At 41.8% G+C, this 20,869-nt stretch overlaps 1 protein-coding gene across 2 annotated transcripts in view; it reads right to left on the minus strand.

The window, feature by feature from the left end:
• The window catches only part of septin9b (septin 9b), a 62,602-nt gene extending 47,648 nt beyond the window's left edge, over positions 1 to 14,954 (minus strand). The window contains exon 1 of one of the 2 annotated variants that reach the window (XM_073468976.1): positions 14,850 to 14,954. In XM_073468976.1, coding sequence (XP_073325077.1) covers positions 14,850 to 14,871 — 22 coding nt within the window. In that variant the 5' untranslated portion in view covers positions 14,872 to 14,954. Of the gene's footprint in view, positions 1 to 7,493; positions 7,621 to 14,849 lie in introns of those variants that run through there. The other variant, XM_073468967.1, reaches the window with a different exon arrangement.
• Between the last annotated feature and the right edge of the window lie 5,915 nt (positions 14,955 to 20,869).

Here is a 20,869-nt window from a genome sequence, read left to right on the forward strand (position 1 = left end):
GTAAAGCTGAAACTCCGTCAGGGGATGCGGAGCTCAACACAATCACATCAAAGCTGTCTCCCCACACACATCGGCCAGCACCGCTAATCTAATGTACTGCTCTAAGCTGATTCATTCCAACATGGTGGACATTTGATACAATTTACCACCGACAACAATTCAGGCCGGAGCCAAAATATTATTCGTTTTTTTTGTGTGTTAGTCGGACACACCAAGGACGTTCTTGTGCTCCCCTGGAATAAATGGATCTGTGCTCACGTCTTGGAGTTTATGGTAATTTGTGTTACAAATCGCCTAAATCCCCCACCAGTCCCTGTAAACCTATTATCTAGACCTTAAATTTTGGGAAGCACAGCAGTGGGTTACAAGCAATGCACATGAGTACTTTTCATGTTCCTTTTTATAAACTGTACTTCTACACTTAGTATATAGATGGTAATCTACTTTTTACGTCTCGAGTGTAGGGAGGGAGAGCACATGTACCACTACAGCAAATGCCTTGAAGAAAAAGAAACACCACCTGTCTTTTGACCATGGTGTGCAGACGGAGAAAACCCAGAATATAAGGAAGCTTCCAGCGACAAAATGTCATGTTCATGTTACATGTTTATTAGCAGAGACATTATAAGAGAGGAGACAAACCCAGCATTTTGAATAGTCCGTATTGCCAGATATGCCGGTTGTATGACATATGTGCACGCTGTATCACAGCCAAACCTGGAAAGATATCAGCCAATCATGTTGTTGCATTGATGGGAGTGCACAGCTGAGAATCACAAGAGTTTCAACCAATTTGGTGTGGCTGCAGATGGACTTCTTTGGCAGAGGAGGCCACACTGGAAAATTTCACCATTTGTAGCCATGTTTGTGCTGACAGAAAAATGATCTTATCTTGCTCGTGGTCTGTGTTGTTTTTGAAAGCAGTTGACCTCATGTAACACCAACTTCAACATTAACATCACTTTGATATTTGCAATTAAAGGTGCAGTATGTAGGAACTTTAGTTTAAAACAATATTTTTTTAAAAATTATTAACAGAATGTGTAGAAATAACATCTGTGTGTTTTGTTGCAGAGATATTCTACTGAAGTTAGCATGCTAACGAGCTAGCCCCGAGCCGCTTTGTACCTCAAGAGGTGATAGTCTAATAGTAAACAACACTAACACTCCCTCTTTGCTCCCAGTCCATAGTAGGTCAATAGGAACATTAGCTGCACAGCTAGCAGAGCTAACTAGTGAATGGTAGCTACCGTTAGCAACAGTTAGCGGTTACTCCGGTAATATACTGCCCCCATATACTGCCATTTGTTTGGAGTATGAATTCGACACGTAAACAACTCTTACATACAGCACCTTTAATTAAAAATGTAAAAATATTAAAATGGAAAGCAACTTGTACTTTGAGTTATGTATTAATCAAGTACTTTTTCACTTTTACTTGAGTAGTAATTTTCACTTGGGTCATTTTTTATGGGAGCAACTGTACTCTATTTTCACCAATGGGAAAGTATTAAATGTCCCCTAATAAGCACAAGATGGTTTTAGTGTAACACAATAAACAGTCATTCATACCCACTTTCGCAGTCATTTTCTCACACTCCAGTTGCTCATTTTTGGAGTTCATTATCCAGTAAGGCACCATAAAACAGCTTTAAAATCCATCATTTGATTGATCTACACATAAAAAAGTATACACAATAAACTTGCAATTTGTAAGTGGGGTCCAAACCCATATTACCAGTGGACTGTATCCTTTCTACCCCTGCTTTCCTCTGTCTTGTGTTTTATGATTCCTAAGAAGTCATCCAAGGCTGTGGCTACTTTAAACTCTGGCCAGAGAGTCAGACGCTCTGCCAAAATCGGTCTGCAGATTTCACAAGGAGCCGAGAGGCTGCGATGCGCGCTTTAAGACAGTACTGTGTAGCGCTCGTTTTTAACCTCCTCTGAGAGCTCCGACACTTTAGGAAACCGTGCACACGCTTACGTCTCCTGACACTTGCTGTTGACTTTGGTTACATTTTGGGAGAGCTGTAAATGTGAGAACTAAAGCTGAACATGGCAGCGATATCAAGATGTATATTCACATGTTTCGTTTAAATAAGAGAGCTGAACCGAGACGTTGTTTTGTGATCTTAGATTAGTGTTTCTGTTCTTGGCTGCTTTGTGATTATGTCCTCAGGCGCGGTACTACAGCAGAGGACATGAGTGCTTTCCTCTCCAGCCATTTGTTTGTATTTAGAGAGAGTGCAGTCAAGGGTACATGATTTAAGAGCAGAAGTGAATTTGAATGTCTCTGTGCTTTTATGTTTTCTGGGAATATAGAGAGTGGAAAAAGGCATTCAGGGCATCGCTCACTCAGATGATCACTCAACTCCTATGTTTTTAAGGATCACGCTTCTTTCCACAGACCCGGGTATTTCTTGGTCAGCTGAAGCAAAAGGGGAAAGAGCTTTTACTTCCATCCAGGGTGTTCACTGCATGAATATCATAAGTCCGGTATAGGAACACAGAGTATTAGGAAGGGTTTTTGTGCACGAGTGTGGGACTGACAGATGGATGAAGGAGTATCGTTCCCAGTGAAACAGCATTCCCAGACTATGAGCTGGAAAACGAGAGGTCCAGTCTACCTCATTAACAGCAGCCAGGAGTCTCGTTTGTTACCTATCACCGCCCCAGTGTCTAGTATCTCACAGTGTCTCATGTGGGAAGATAATGAAGCACAGACAGTATAGTACAGGATTATTGGCGCAACAAAAACAAAGATGGAGGCAGCTGCATCCTCACTTTTGGTTCATGGTCACTTGTCCTAATACGGCCCAGGTGTTAGGACAAGCTGCTGCTTCATCATCAATGTCATCACTTTTCTCTCAAGGACATCCCGAACCAGTGAACACAAACATTTAGTATCATCTCGGAACAGATGCACTAATAGGAAATAGTTGAGAGTGAGAGGGAGGAAAAGAAACAGAGAGGAGGAGAAGGAGACTGAGAAGATAGGGAGGCAAGGAGGAGACAGTGTGAGAGGATGGAGGTTAAAACAGGTCAAGATTAGTGTACTGTGTTTACTATCGCTGATATCAGCTGGGACTGACAGTATAGACAGAGTGGGAATGCTAACGTCCAATCATGTTACAGATGAGTTGGGTGATGTGTACATACTGATGATCCTAATCATCATTTTAGGTAAATGAAATTTTAGCTACTTGTAGTTTACCTGAGTATTTCCATTTTATGTAACTTTAAGTAAATGTAGCTTATAACACTTAAATAGGAATACAGAACTTCTAGTTTATTTTTATTTTTTCATTTAATTAAAGTATCTGAATACTCCTTCCACCTCTGCTCTGTATCACTGTATGTCTCAATAGTGTGAGAATATTTTACTATATGTTTTTCATATTAAATATATGGGACGTTCAGATAAGCTCAGAAAAATTAAGACCAGGACAGCATAAAAATATACTGTACCATGATAGCATTACAATATTGAAATTCCTGAATTATTTCCAGAAAATCAATGTTAAATTGCATCTTTATAATCTCAAATAAAGGCCATGAAACCAATGTGAAGTCAATATAATCTAAATTTGCAGATAACAACATAGTAATGTCATACTCTCTGCTCCTGTACTGTATATATAACAGAAACCCTGTTTATTAATTCATTAATTCTGATAATTGATGTCAAGTTGCTGATAATGAATCTCTACACTTCCTACAGATGTGTCACAATAAAAGCCTTCCAGGAAAGTGACGCACCGCAGCCGGAGGGCTTCCAATGTGAAACAGATGTACAAAGTGATGACTTTGCGTTTACCGGCATGAACCTCAAATTAACACAGCAAACATGAGCAGATTTGAAAACATGAAGGTTTATCAGCCGAATCATGTAACACCAGCTAGCTTAAGATAAAGTAAGACATAAAGGCCTTTCTAAATAACACACCATAATCTGGGAGCTCTACTTTACAACTGTTTATCAAATCATTTGACTGATTCGACAACCTCATAAATTTGTAACTGCTTGAAGGAGAGCTCATGCACATAGAAATGCAGTTATGCAGCACAGCAACAAAAAACCCACGATACAAGTATTTTAATAAATTATCTGTACTGTACTGTACAGAGCCTTGAACTCCTAGTCCGTCTTGTAATTCTAGCCTCAGGCAATAAGTCAAGTGATCAAGACACTTACTCTCTGTCAAACACTGGTTATACAAAACCATTTTGTGCACAGTGGAGTTTATCTGATGTCAGTAGCCGCGGAATACAAGTCGATGTGGTCGAACCAGGAAAAACATCTTATTTGACAAGACAAGGCCAAACAACAGACGATTGAGTTTCACACTATGGTATTTTGCTTGGTCAGACCAAACCTTAATGCTACACTGTCAAATACACACTTCCTCTTGCTGCCCACTGATGGTGTTGGCTTTACTAATGCTGACCAGCAGCAGTGCAGCTCACTGTGTCAGATTTACCGTGTGGTTCCCTCCAGGTCTGGCCGACACCCCGTGTCCAGCACAAAGGAATTCTGGGAGTGTTTGGTAAAGATACGTGTGACAGGAAAGGTAAGTTGGTGCAGGTTTTGGGTCAAAACATTACATTTGTTTTAGTAATGTTGAAGTGGCAGATGTTTAAAAAGAGAATCTAATTCCTAATTGGAACCAAGAAGCAATTTCACCCCTGATTGGAGATTTTAAAGTGCAGACACACACGCAAAAATGCACACACACACACATGCAGAGTCATTCAGGCAGCTGTTGAATAGCTGGCCTGGTGCTAAGCTTCAGGGTTTTTAGGCCTCAACCTTTGACAGGTAAAGGCTCGTTCTGCTCCTTTGATCAAGCACTGGTTAACCATCTACTTCATGAGCCGATTGATTTACACCAGTGACGCTATGAAGACATCGGCTGCATTCCACTTAACACCTGTTAACGCAGAGCGCCTCAATAAAGTTCTGATAAAAAGCTAGCGTGGGGGAGAGAAAATTGGTCTGATTCGGAGAATATTAAACATGTGATTAATTAGAGCACGGTGACCTCAAAGCAGAAATTAAAAGTGATGTTTACTGTATGAATCACACACACTGACACATGTTTCAGCAAAAAACATTTTTCAAGGCTCTGAATCTGCCAGTGTGTGTCCATGTGCACTGATGTGTGTGATAATGAAAAAGGAGCAGGGACCAACCCTGACTGACTAAAATGTTCTGAAAACCACTGAAACGTTCATATTTGTTTCATGTCTATCAACATTTCTATAACACCCGTCACATCACATTCTGATTACATGTGTATGAGCTGGGAATCATGTCAGGAAGACGATGACAAGTGAGAGAGAAAGATTCAGTGAAATGGCTTTTACATATCAAAATCACACACATTACATATAGAAATCCAGTTCATGTAGAGCTAGTATTTAACACAGTCGCACTTACAATACCTTGCATGCTTTTTCTGCCACCTGTGGTTTCATATACTTCTTAGAACAAACAGGACCACTGAGAACTGTTAAGAAAGTGTTGTACTTATGCACGACCCACTGGAACCGACTTAATAACACACCGGCCTCCCTGCCAGCTTTAGAAACTGTACCACACACAGGCTTTCTCCCCATTTCAATGCTCATTTCCTCCCTGCGTCCATATGCCACACTGGAACGACAACATGGCACCTTTACGCAGATAATCAGTACAAAATACCTTGGATTGGACTCAAAGCTCAGTTTAGGTTGGCAAACATGAGCAGGAGCACAAAGTCTCTCTCTGTATACAAATATAAGCTCATTCTCGGCTTATTCTCTAATGACTCATACGTTCTTGTTGTTGTTATATATTGTTTTAGTGAGTAGTTGTTTTGGTGGTTTCTATCATTCACTCTCCATAATAGTCCCGCACAAGAGTCCATCCAAGAGGCATTATTACATCTTAAGTGTGTTCAACAGTTACATTGGTTTTCCCCCTCTGTGCCTGCTCCCTCCTCGGTGTGAGATACAACGCAGTGCAATGTACTGGAAAACATAATGATCGGGGATAAAACGGGGATTTACTCAGTCGACTGATGCTGTGCACCTCTCCGTTCAGCTTTTTCTGTAGATGGAAACACTATATAATGGCTCATACGGACCGGTACAATCTACGGGTGGCGTAGATTAGATCGACAATACATTACAAGAATAAACATAGGGAGGAACCTCATATTGACCTTACTCTAACTCTAACTTGCAACACTATGAGCACTGTGTATGATCTAATATTACAATCTTTAGTTAAAAAATGAAGCCCATGCCATGTCATCTGTTGATAAAATATAAATAAATGCCTGAGGATGCTTGTATGACCATGAGTTAAGGCACAATTGTTCACAGAGGGAGGGTTTTTCAGTCGATGATCCAACATGCACTTTGTTTGAAACATACTGACCCCTTAATCCTTCTCTCACTGGTGCCTAGTGAAAGCAGGAACTTGTTTCTATAGACAAAATGAGACATTTGAGGACGTCATCTAGAAAACAGTGACTGATTAATTGATTAAATGAACTAGAATGGCACTCAGTAGAGCACATACCTCCGCCAAGGCCCAACAGTCCCCTTTATCCACATCAAATTGTACTCACATTTATAGACAGCAGCCACCTACATACTAATGATTTTTTTCGTCAAGATCCATGTATTATTAACGAAAGTGTCAAAACCCTTGCAATGCTAAAAAAAGTGAAAAAAATGTCTTTATCTTTATCCGGCAAACATTAATGGGGTCAATTCTGGGCCAAGACCCATCCCTTGGTGGAGGTAATAAATGAAAACCAGCTTTGTGAACAGAAGTTGTGAGACCTGAACTAGTTGTGGTACCTGAACTAACTACCTGAAGTACATCCAGTATCCGGGATACTGTTGAGGGTTTATACTTTGTCTGGCTTCTGCTCTCAGCATCTCACAGCGAGCACCAGGCCAAAGACCAGCTGGAGCGGCCCGGTCTGACCGGAGGAGGAACAGGAAAGAAGTGTGGAAGGAAGAAACACAGAACGGCAGAGGAAGAGGAGGACAAAGGGAATTAATGCCAGCTCCACACTGGCTTAGCAAACAAAGGAGAGACACAGTTGTGAATGTTGTATGAGGGGTAAGACAGATGTTGGCTCTTAGTGCTGAGGTTTCCACTGTCTCCCTGTTAGTACTTTCAGCTGAAGGCTTTCCGGTGCTGGAACAGTGTGGTGTCAGTGCTGTGTTTGTTTCTATTATTGACGTAACTTGGGTATAATCAATAACAGACTAGAGGCTACAGGGACCTGGCTAGTGTATGTCCACCACCCTGTTTTTACCAAGTTAGAAGCGGACACACACATGCACAGTACAGTCAGAAAACATGCTGTGTAAGGTACTACACAGGCACAGATAAGGGTCAATACTGAACTTCTGACAGATGTTGCTGCTAATCATAAGCTGTCATCAAGAACATTATGAGTGAAAGAAAAGCAGAAAACAAAATTACAGACCTTCAAAATCAGAAATAATTCCCTCCAAGTGTGGATTGACTCCAGAATCTGACATTTTTTCAGCCAACTTCTTCTTCTTTCCAACTTTTAACCAGTTCCCTGTCCACAACTTTCTTAAAGCAGCAACTTATTTTCCCTGACTTCCCGCTAACTTCTCTATATCGCTGCGTTCAGATGTCAGACAGAGCGACGAGGCAAGCCTCCTCTCTTCTCCTCCCCTCCTAGAAACACACACCCCCTTCTCCCTCATGTCCTGTGTGAGTGTGTGTGTGTGTGTGTTTCCCCTTCCCCCCACACACTCATACGTGCACGCGCAAGCATTCACGCAGACAACAGACCCTGTCATTCCCCGAGACCCTTTTTTCCACCAAAGTGGCTCTCAGGTCTGATTTCCTCCCTGAGCCTCTGAGCAGCGCTGACAGTGAAAGTGGACGACATGTCACACAGTCGCTTTAACCGAGTTAACCTGCAATCAGACGAGATTCCCTTTTACAACTGCGGCTCTTCAAGTGGCCCACAGAAGGGCAGGCTGTGTTTCACTCTGTCACAGCTACAGAGGGAGAGTTTAAGTGAGAGTTTGAGGCTTCAGATTTGAGTAAACACCCTCTACAAACTGGCTGGCATGTTAATTAAAGTGCAGTTACTTCTGTAGTAGCTGCTTTCCTGTGATAGAAAAAAACGAAAGCCTTCCTGGGGAAAGTTGACATTAGGGATATACGACGGTGCCTCAGGGGAATCAGAGGGTGATTCGTGCACCAACCCGCCCTCTGTGACACAGCATTAGCAGGAAGAACATGAGAATTTGAGCCTGGTGGACACATCTGACCAGGTAATCGAGCTCTGCTGCATCTCTTCTGGGAGGGAGACCGACGACAAGTGAGCTTTTGATGTGCAGGGTTTGGTAACACTTGTCGTCCTTGAAGCTGCTGTGGCCAATTTAGAAACTGTTCTTTTTCAGGGCGATAGAGAAACACTGTTGAAAAGATGTTGATAGAATAATCTAAACTGATGAAATATCAAAGTTGGCCTCGCATTTACTCAACCACATCCAGTGTGTCCCTGTGGGATGTGCAACAGTCTGTCTTATCTGTGAATCTCCAACAGAAACAAGCAAATGGTGATGCTATCGCTGTGAGCTCTGATTGGCCGTGAGTGAGCGGCTTTTCACAGCTTCCTGTTCGGAGCCAGACATGACTGCAAATGAGATTTGTTGATGAACTGACCCTGATTCTGGGTCAGTTTCACCATTTCAACACATAAAACTAAAGCAAGGGTCACAGGAAGTTGACCATTTCCAGAAGAGATACTGTCACACATTAGATATCACAAATCACATGAAGTGAAGGCAAAAAGCTACAGCGCCCGAGCCTGGAGCTTTTATAGCTTGTAAGAATTCAGGAAAAACCCCATTTGAATGAAAAGCTCTATTCTGAGGGGCACTAATAGGATGCCGAGCCCACCCAGTGGCCCCTAACCCTAACACCTGAGAGGTCGATGGTAACACAGAACAACACTGTGAGTTTATGGTGCAGTCTGGTTGTTTCATACAATTCTTGAGAAGGTGTCTTAGGACAAAGAACAGAGTACGACCGTATACACACAGTATTGTGTACACAGTGTTTTATACTTGCCAACCTTGAGACCTCAACAATAGGGAGGAATTTTGAAAACCAATGTGAGTTTTAGGGACTTTGTTTCCTGCGTTCTGGTGACTTTTAATAGATGATAAGAACAAAATAATGATATCACTGCAAAAGCATTTTTTATGCTAAATAGTTTTAATGTTTTACTTTAAATTCTGCAGAAAATGCAGAATAACACACCCCTCTGAAACTAATATGCCCCTGTTCTTTAGAGAGTCTGTGTACGCAGCCTTGTTTATCAGCCGCCAATGGTGTTTGACATCGGCGTGACCCTCGTGATAGAAAAATAGATGCAGTAGATTTTACAAAAAGCAAACCCTTTCCTTACAAAACAGGGATTCTTCTTTTCAGGTTGTCTGAAATTTGAAAATGTTTCCTGTTTCTATGTCACTCACTGAGGAGGACGAGGAGACCCAGTAGGCTCCACTGGACTACATGCTGTATAAGAAACAAGTTGTGATAGCAAAAAGGGGGAAGAAAATGGGTGAGAACATTTTTTTTTTTAAATGGGAGAAATATAGGAGAATTGTGACCCCGGGAAAAAACTGGGAGAGGGCAATGAAAACTGGGAGTCTCCCCAGGAAAATCGGGAAGGTTGTATGCAGGTATGCAGTATTTACATTTACTGTATCCTAAAGCCATCAATCAAGAAGCTGTAGTTAGTAGGATATTTGTTCCCTTGAGACGCTTGTTGTCACATGTTGTGTAATTAAGCTTCCATCTTGCATATGCGTCACACATACTGACAGCTGTGTGCAGGCCTTTATAGTCAATGTGGTTGTTGGTTTGCATGCATGTTTATAGATACAATGCGCCTCAACAAGCATGCAATAATGCATCTGTATGTGTAATGTGCAATTTGTGTACTTTCACTTCCTGCACACATACTGTACATAACAAAGTGTGTGGCCCCTCAGTGGCCGTGCAGGCCCAAGTGGGCTGCACTGTAAGCCATATGCCGCAAGCCTCTATAGTACTCAATTAGACCGAAACACACGGTGTGTGAAATACACACCTCCCCGAGCCAGTGTGTATTTATCTAAACATGGACACACTCTGGGCAAAGCTGAGCGACAGAATGAGGGAAGGCTCCAAAACAACATCTGGAGAGGCATGTGTGTGTGTGTGTGTGTGTGTGTGTGTGTGTGTGTTTTACACTGTGACTAACATTATATGAATGTGTGTGTATATGCATGCGCTCGTGTGGTTAACTTGACTGTGGACACGGGTGTGTTTCTGTGTGTCGGTGCCCCTGAAATAGCACTGTAAACACAGGGGCCTTGGCACATTGTAGGATAAATCGGCCTAACCGAAGCCATTTAGCTCCGTATCTCTGTGGTGCTGAGGGAGCTGTGCTTGTTTTGTACCTTGTTAGCGACAATGATTACGGGTGTGAAAGTGGGTAATCTGCTTCTTACAAATACACACAATGCTGTTTAAGTGATTTCATGTTTTCATCAGTGAGGCTGTCAGATTTCATGATTCATGCTGAATTCATCTTTCTGGGATTTGTTGTTCACTTTGTAGCTTATTAAGTCCTTAAATTCACTATCTATAAATCCATAGCAATCATCTGTCTGATGATTAAGAAGTAATTTTTTCTCTGTCAATGCCGCTTTATTAGTTATACATATTCCTAACATGCAGAAAATGATTTGTTGCCCATGGTACCAAAGCAATAGTTTGTCAAATGTTACACCATTAAATACTGCACCAAGTAAACCCCTTAATTTTGTATATTCCTATGAAGTTTAAGCTTTGTTGCTCAGTCAGTTTAAGACAAGCAAGAATTCAGCACAACCACAACACCTTTTAAAGATGATCAGTTTGACCTACATATCCAGGAAATCCGACTGTTAGTGGAAGAAACTTGCTTAACGTAGCTAAATAATATGCTGCCATGGCATAAAAATAGTGTGATTAAACAGGGAAGTGAAACTGCTGCAGAAATCCAAAGAAAGAATAAAGAGAAAACATACAAACAACAGTTTCAGATCAGAAAGAACAGTGAAAGAGAGGGAAGTGTAAGAGTTCGTAGGGATCTGTAGCACATAAAGCCTTGCATTAACACAATTCAAACTATGCCACTGCTCACATACTATATGCATGTTTTCATTAATATGACAGTTCGTTGGAAAAACTATTATCCTTGACTCTTTCATGGTAGGCATTTTAAATTGGCCTAAAAGCTGTGTGGACAATTTATGCTGGCAGCAGAACGGCCGCAGTGGTTTTAAGACTTGGATGTTACTTACTGTGCAGGCAATTGAGCTCAAATGTAATTTTAAACCAGGGAACTATGATGTCTGTGATATCTTAGTCGAAGCAAACACCCAGATATCACACCAAAGTTCATCAGTAGGCATGTGGTTTCCTGTTTGTTTCTCTGACTGTGATAGATGATTCAGTTAAAGGTGAGGCTCTTCACACATCTCTATGTTTACCTATAGTGTGATTTAATGATAATACACAATACACAAAAAACATGCAGAAGGCCCTCTCTAGAGCCAGTCTTTGGTTTGTCTGTTCTGGACTTCTGTAGAAAGGTTAATTCTAAGGTAATTCACAGCAATTCTTAATTACAGGTGATTATATACTAATGAAAAACTAATGAAACCTTTAATATTTAGAATTTTTCATTAAATATTATTACTATTATTATTTAAAAAGTGCATCTTTTGCAATAAGTTCTGTAAATGTGCTACGAGATGCATTTATCAAGAGTTTACAAGGTAATAATATTATAGTATGGACAGAAATGTATCTTGTGGCCTGAACAGTAACGCTGTTCCCACACTTAGCGCCCTTCTATATTAACATTTTGACACTAGCTGATTTCCTGTTTGCACCTTGCTGAGCACAAGCACAGCTACTTGTAAACAGTCTCTTGACTGAGGAGTTCATCTGTCTCTGTTGTATCACCCCTGTCCTGACCTGTGTTTCCATCACGTTGAATAATGTCACCTGTCAGAAATCCTCCCTCAGGATTGACTGAAGGTGGGGCTTCCCAGTCAGTTTCCTGAACTCCCTGTTCTGGCTGTTTTCACGGCTCCCTCACTTATCATTACTAAATAATCATCTGAGAAACAATATGAGGTGATGCTGGGACGGGAGGTGGGAGGAGGAGAGCTGTGGGGCGTTCACTCATAGAGGATATCCTGTACACTTCTTTTATGGAACATGGTGAGCCGGGTGATTTCCTTGAGTTCCTTTGACTTCAGGATCATGTGTGTTTGTGGAAGTTTGGTTTTGTGCACGTGTGTTTTGGGGTGAGCGCATGCAGGGATTTGGGCGGATACATCAGCACTTCTAAAACTGTAGATTCACGTGTGACAAAAGGGACGGACGCTAAAGACTGTAAGATTGTGTACCTTTAAAGCTCACACACTATTAAATTAGGCTAATTTAAAAGTAATAGTTGACATTATGTGCTGCCCTTTATGCGCACAGCTTGTTCACTCACATGTGCACTGGACAGGGAGACCGAGAGGAAACAAAATGAGCTAAATGTTGGCCTTTAATAGAAAGGGTGATTCTTTATGAATTACATAAGAACATAAGCAAAAACTCAGAATGCATCCTGGCCTGGACCACTTCATGTTAAAAGACCGTGTCAAATTCAAATCAAATAGGGGACAGCATATTGCTAGAGTAACAGCTAACTGTTGTTAACTGTAGATGCCATTCGCTAGGTAGCTCAGTTAGCCGTGAAGCAAGCAGTTCTGGTGTTTATGCCACTAGAACAGGAGCTTTAGATCGGGATGGGTCAGGGTCAGCTGGTCAGCATGCTAACTTCAGTAAATGTCTTTAGACGTCATAACATCAGAACTGTTTTTCATATTCTGTTGATAATTTTTTTTTTGAATGTTTTCAACAAATAATCGTACATATTGCACCTTTAACAAATGCAAGCAGGTTTTTAATCGACTTGCTTCCCTAAGGAAGTGTACCAGTAGGCCCTTTCAAAAACTATTAAAAAGGGTTTTGACTGTCCCAGTTGTGATCCCCAAACCCAACTACTGAATTGTTGCTTTTATTGTTGTCAGTTTGATGCTCAACAGGCCACATGAATACAACAATTAATGTCATCCCAGCGGACAGAACACTGATTTTCTTCCTGTTTAACTGGCAGAACATCAAGCAACATGACACAACTTTCTTCTCTCATTTCCAGACTCCATCCTTTTGTTTTGCTTCCCCTTTGTTGTGTTTTAACGGCAGTGTGTCACCAGTTAGCCGCTACAACAAGTCAATGTGGTGACCATACGGGACCGTCGTGGCAGATGACATGTCATATTGAAGACATTATTGTAATCCCGAACAGGCTCGGGAAAAGGAAAGTAGGAGTCACTCCGAGTCAAGATGGAGGATCTATGCATCCCAACCTCAGCTACTATCATTAACAAAACACAGTCCGAAGGGATCAGGGGTGGGTGGAGTAGGGGGTGATGGTTGTAGTCAAGGGAACAGGTCCAAACAGAATGACACAGCGCAGGTTGAAAACCAGGAAGTAGCTCGGCCCATGCAGGACTTCCTCATTTGCAAGAGTTTTCTTGGTGGAAAAATAATGCTCCACCACCTCACCTCCATTCAACACATTCCCCCAGTCTTTACTAAACTCCTCCACTTCCAATGAAAGAAAAAAAAAATCCTCCGTCTGCAAAATATGAATCATCCATCCACATGGAACATTTCACAGAACTAAGGGGAAATGGTGGCAGCACTGAGGAGGACAAAATGACACTGCAACACTGCCACCAAGTGGTAATAAAAATGGCTGCACGGTGTGTCTGTATGCATCATGCAGTTCGCTGAACTCAGCCACCTTATTAACGGGCGAATTATAGGCTAATTTGCAGAGTGTTGCTCAGCTTGATGTCCAGCCTTAATCACTGTAAGATGCTAGATTAGTCTTATCCTCTCCTGCAGACTGGACACATATGGGCCTGAACAAAGGTTCCACTGAGTCTCCATCAGCACTGAACAAACCACACTTTAAAATCAATAAAGAATAAGTGATTTAAGGAAGTTTCTTTTGAGACATAGCCATGCCAAAAGCTACTGAGTATAACAGCACTGTATGCACGCTAAACATTCCTCAAAAGTGTCTGCTGTCCGTCGAAAACCAAATCATATTAGCTGACATATGAGCTGTGCCTCCGCTCCCCGCTAACTTAAAATAAACCATCTGTGTCAGTCAGAATTAATCTGACTCCTCAGCTTAAAGTCCAATCATGTGATGATGGCATGAAGGTTTAACTCCGTCCATCTATTGTCGGATCCTGGTTGTGTATGTGGGTCAGCTGTAAGTCAGCCCCCGACCCGAGACTGCCAATTACAGCACAGCGGCCACTTTGCTCTGGAAGATTATGTTTCCTGAATCTGGGGAGTCGTCTTTGACAGCCCATCACACGAGGTTGACTCTCTGTTGCTCTGCATATGGTAGCTATTCAGTAATAGTGTGCGCGCTTCACAGTGAGCTTAGCTGTGGCTGTCCAATCAATGAGAATGAGGGGAGGAATGTCTGAAAAGTCAGTTCAGACAAACACACAGACAGACAGAGGTCTCTTCCATCTGACCAAGTAAACCAAACACAGCCAGGGTGGCTTCTAGCTGCCACTGCTAAGAAGCTGCTTCCAGTCAAACAAAGAAAAGACAAAAAGAAAATCCCTCCCAAGTTTCAAAAGTAAGTTTGTAAAAAGCCAAAACTTACCGGCTATTCTGTCTCGCTCCATAACTGAACGGCTACCTCAAATAGCCACATGTAACCTCTCCTTTTTCTCTCCTCTCCCTCCTTCCCTTCCCCTTTTTTCTTCATGAAGACTTCCCCTTTCTCCTGACTCAGTCACCCTGTCCTCCTCTCTCAACCCTCCCTCTCTCCTCCCTCCTCCCTCCCTTTCCTCCCTCTGTCTCCCTCGCTCTTACTTCCTCCAACTTTTAATGTCTTCAGTCTGTCAGGATAACAAGTGAGCGAAGCCGACGTCCGCAGCCATGTGCTAGTCATATGGACTCTTTCTCTCCTATCTCTGCTTTCTCTCTCCTTCTCTCACACGTAAGATGCAGGCTTTTTCACACGGATTCATTTTTCTCCCCTTTCTTCTCTTTCTCCAATGTTTTCTATTATTCCCTCGATACCAATGCTAGTCTCCCTTTCTCTTCTCCCTCACGCACAAACACGCTCCTCAGACACTGAAGCTGTATTGTGTCTTTGATATGGATCCTAAGCCCTTTGACCACAGGTCCTAATCTGAAAATAACCTCGGACAATTATTACAGAAAAAAAAACTCAAGCAGTCCACCAGAACATCCTGCTCTATACCAGCAACACACACTCCTATCATGTTATCATAGAACTATCATGATGTAGAAACGTAAAGCCATCATCCAAACAACTGATGACTGGCTGTAAGTGGACTGAAGAGTATTCTCAACAATCCTCGTCTAAAGAAACTTCAGTTCAGGGCCCTCTTGTATAAAGTGCTTTTCAATGACCAGCTAATAATCAGTGTTACAAGATCTCGTTGACCTCCCGCACATCAGCTGAGTGTCTCTCATCCTCAGCTCTATAGAGGAAATGACTGGACATCTTGTTCATCATGTTGCTCACGGTCTGAATGCATCATTATTCAGAGAGAATTTATGTCTGCAGCAAAAACCTCAGTGTTACACACACGTCATGTTTAGACTCTGGCTCCTGACCCCCAGCTTGCTGCCCGACAAGGTCGAGGGCCCACTTAGAAACTCCCAAGAAAATACTACACACTGTCTCACACACACGCCCGTCTTTGTTTTTGTATCGAGGAGAGAAGGAGAAGCCAAAGCTCAAAAGATCACTTCCTCTTCCTTTTTCTCAGAGGGAACATCCCTCCTCAACTCACGTCTTCCAGATTTACGCTTAGCAACAACACTAGCGTTAGCAGGAAGCATAGATATGACCCAAAACGAACTGTTTGTCACAGCCACATGCATGTACAGTACTTCAGGGCTTCTGGTAGATGGGTGGAGCATCCTCAGTGATGCAGGCTTCTTCATATATATACACACACACATACAGTTTATAGAGCTCCCACTCCCCTGCAGTCCTGGGGCCTTTTCTGACATCCGTAACAGAGAAGTGAAGAGAAGCAGAGCAGAGGAGACAGATTAGGGATATTCAAGTGTAACTGCAATGGGAGCAGATTTAGCATAAAACATTGTTTATATAAACCAGTGTTTTATCTACCTCTTTTCATTTGAGGTGGAATTTGGCTATTTTAAGGTGCAGGTCAAGATCTAGTTGGTGCCTGATTATATTCATATATGTTTATAAAATCTAAGGTTTGAGTTGTGGCAATCCACCCAAGATTAGTGCATTTCAAAAGGCTAAGAGAGATAACAGCTACTCACGATGTTTTGCATTTTCGAAAAACAAAATCAGATGCCTCCTTTTATATTTGTGCAAAAATGTGGCTAAAGTACAACCATGTGCACACAGACTAAAATCTGGTGAATCAATTAAACCAGTAATGGGAGCAAAACCAGAGAAGGTCTAAAAGAGCCTTTTGGTGCTGAATCCATATGGAAAGCAGGAGATTGGTGCTGCAACAAAAGTGTGGTTATAAAAATAGAGGCCTGTCTCTTTTTGCCACTGGCTCTTTTCTGTCTCGTGATCATTTTCCGGACTTGAAAAGCTGCAGTTAATCACAGGGTCAGGGTCAGAAAAACACATGAAACACACAAATGTGCTTATGCATTTGTTGACTATGCAAAACACGCAAAACACATGTTCCCACACACACGTAAACACATGAATCCCAATGTGTTTTTGCACATATGTAGCACTGCTACTGTCTGCGATTTTTTCAAAGTTGTTGGTCAAGAAGTTTCCTTTCTCTTTCTGTGTTTTTGGTTTGAATCCAAATGGCAGCGCTGCCCCAGCACCGCCACACACGCATGGTCCCACGCATGGTCACACACACACATACACAAAACTGCACCCCAGGTCAGCCCTGCAGTGAGCTCCTCTGGCCTGAGAACAAGAGCAGTGACCCGGGCTGAAATGAAGGCCTGCTCTCACACACATACACACACACACACACACACACACACACGGTCCATATAGCCATACCAGTTTAGCACACACACACATATGTGCATTTGGATGTTGTTGATGACTTGGATGGAGGTTGGAGGACCTATACTTTCAGGGTATAGCATGGTTTATTTTATTTTATTTTCTTCTAACATTTTCTTATTTCATTCACTATTATTAATTAATTCATTTGTTATTCAAATATCCCATAACCTTCTTTGGGTAGATTATTTGCTCCAGTGCTCTGAAGCATTATCTAAAGTGACATTGACCTTTCAGTTTTATTTATTTAAATATTTTGGAATTATAACAAAAGTTTCATGAGAACCAAATAAATTTGCTCTGGCAGATGAGCCTGGTCCCCCTCCCATCAGATGTATTTCCATCTGCTCTGGTTGCATGGGGCCAGTCACAACCATTAATCTAAAATGAGGCAGGATTGATGTGATGACAGACAGGGTTGCGATGCTGATTTGAAAAGTCACACATCACATGTTTCGCTGCTCTGATTAGTTGTAGGTCTATCCAATTTTATCCAGTCTGCAGGTCCGCCCAGGCTCAAGAAACTCAGATCAAACTGTCAAACTTGGCAGTTCTGATCAAATATGAGTCATGATTCTTTTACTGTATTGCCTGTTACAATCTCAGTCAATCAATCTTCATTTGTATTGCGCCAATTCACAACAAAAGTTATCTCATGACACTTTAATTAATTTACTTAAAGAGACCCAACAGTTCCCCCAAGAGCGAGAACTTGGCGACAGTGGTGAGAAAAAACTGCCTTCCAACAGGCAGAAACCTCGAGCAGAACCTAACTCAATGGTGGGCAGCCATCTCTCTCCAAGGGTTGGGACTGGTTGGGTTGGGTTTATCATCTGTATTGTTATAACTATTCAGCTGTTGTACAAGATTGTTTGTGACCAGGTTGCATTTTTTTTTCTGCTTGCAATCAGACCAAAACAACCTCAGCTTGCATGCGTCATTTAATGCTATGTCACACATTTTGTTGCTCTGATCGGTTGTAGGTCCATCCAATTGCAGTCAACATTTTTGTCTGTATAATGGCCCTTGGGAATCATAAAATGAAATGACAGGGACCAGACTAACACACGTTATTAGCTCTGTTTTTATCAGTTTCTAAAAGTTATGTATTTTATACTGTATCTATTTAATCCTAAAATACACATATACTGTACACTATCTTTTTTACAGTCTACTTCACAAAGACTTTCCTTGTGTGTTCCTGGTGTTCACTGTTGTTTTACAGTAGATGAAGTGCTCTGAGCTTGTAAAGGACATAATTCAGACAAACACCGATGCAGAGAACAGACTAAGAGGGCCTCCCTCACTCATACCTTTCACCACCTCTGCTCTCCATCATCTCAACCTGCTGGCGAGATACAGCCTGACCCTCCCACCACACACAAACACACATACACGCTCAAACTTACACACATGCATGAACACTCGAACATCCACTTAAAACAAGACACACACAAACTCACAGGGTTATCCAAGCAGATTCCTCTCGCATGACCGTACACCCTGTAAACACACGCACACACTAAGACACACATAGCCTCTCTGTTTCTTTGACTCACGTACACATATACCAAACATGCAGCCTATATTTGCACCCGACAAGGCAGATGGTCATGAGGCACAGACGGGCACGTGCGCCTGTTCACTCATGCAAGACAAACTCAAACACAACCCAAATAAAAAGCTGTGTATCACACATTGACTAAGGGTGGATGGTGAGCCTTGGGGTGCACATTAATGTAAGCCGTCACTTCAGAGCGCGACCTATGGCTGGACGCGTGACTCAAACATGCTAAATTTAGTTATATAACAGTCGAGCAAAAAACTCACCAGCATGCCAGCCAACACTAAAGGGATGCCTGCAGGGCAGCGATGCACAATGAAGGAGAAAGAACAGTGGGGAGAAGATAAAAGATAAAAGGAGAGAAGGAGGAGCGAGCAGGGGAAGTGGTGAAAGAGGTAAATGGAGGGGAAGAAGAAAGGAAAGAAGGTGAGGAAGGAGATGAGGAAGACGAGCTGAAGCTGCTTGTGTCTTCACGGGTGAAAAACACTTACACACTACTACATACACAAAAACTAAGGTGGAATTATTAATGTGCACCGTAAGTGCCTTTGGTGTGAATAATAAAATGAATGATGACTGTATTCTATTTAGCTGCTCTAGTTTCAGTGCCCCGGCACTGTGCATGCCGGCTCAATAAACAGGTTTAAATCTAAATGGAGAGCAAATTATAACCTCACACTTGCAATTCACTTGCAAGGTTTCATTGAGAAATTCTGTAAGACGTGGCAACACTTAATTGATCATGTCATGGATTATTGCTGGGCAATAAATATCCTCTTAACTCTCCACTACAATAACTCGGTTATGTAAGATGTCAGTAATTACCATGTAAAGCAGCTCTGTTGGTTAATAATAATAATAATAATAATAATAATACATTTTATTTGTACAGCGCTTTTAAAAACTCTCAAAGACACTTTACAAGAATAGAATACATACAAGAATACATAAAATCAAGTGCATGGTGCATAAACTCAAGTGCATAGTGCGATAGAGGAGAAATATGTAGTAAAAAGAACAGTGTATGAGGATATACACTGTTCTGCTATACATACTTTTTAAGTACTGTACCTATTTCTATGTTGCTTGCAGTGCTTATACATATATATATATTACTCTTTACTGGTTTGTCTGTTCCCTGGTCCTCATGAGTTCCCTGTGTTCCTGATTTGTTCCTGGTGGGTTTCTTGTTTGTCCTCAGTTTTGTACTTCTCTTCAGTTTTTTCCATGGACTATCCCTTGCCTGTCTTTTGTTACTTGCTTTTTTGATTTTGGTATTTGGACTTTGGATTTTGGAAGCTCGCTGTTCGTTTTCATGTGGCACCACCATGTTTCTATAGTAGCCCAGAACGGACAAACTCACCACTAGATGTCCGTGAATCCTACACACTGGATCTTTAAGTCATTTGTTTCATGTGCATCAGTCTTTTTTTTTTTTACTGTGTTTGGTGTTTTCTTCCCCTTTTAATATTAACTGAACATATAGGTGAAAATAAAAGCAGCCCGAGCTGACCAATTAAAGTCCCTATCCTCTAATTTTACATTTTGAGGAGATGCTACATCGTAGCCTACTGTACAGCTGTGGGGTCTGAATGCAAAGGCTCTGTTGCTACATCATAAATCCATAAAAAAACAAATTCAAATCTGGGTTAGAGTATACAGACATGCAGCTATCAAAACACAGAAAACCATTGTAATTCACACTGGGATGGAAACACATAACCATATGTGACACACTTACAGGCATCCTTTACTACACACACACTTCACACTCTATTCCCTCAAGTCCCCAATAAAACTCCTTTTGTCCAAACATAACAGCAGAAGCTCAAGAATCCCGTGTGCAAACAGGAGATGGTGGAGGACGAAAAAGAGAAAACAGTGTGATGTGGTGCTGCTAGCCACAGTCTGATGACCTCACCAGAGCGCTACGCGGCACTCGTCTTCCCCCTGCCTCGTCTCCATCATCCCCACACACATGCAGAGAGAGTGAGACAGAGAGAGAGAAAGAGGAGCTGTCCTCCTCATTTGTGTCTGCCGCTCCTCCAGCCTACAC

This window comes from Pagrus major, chromosome 1, assembly GCF_040436345.1.
Source record: "Pagrus major chromosome 1, Pma_NU_1.0".
Classification (NCBI taxonomy): domain Eukaryota; kingdom Metazoa; phylum Chordata; class Actinopteri; order Spariformes; family Sparidae; genus Pagrus; species Pagrus major.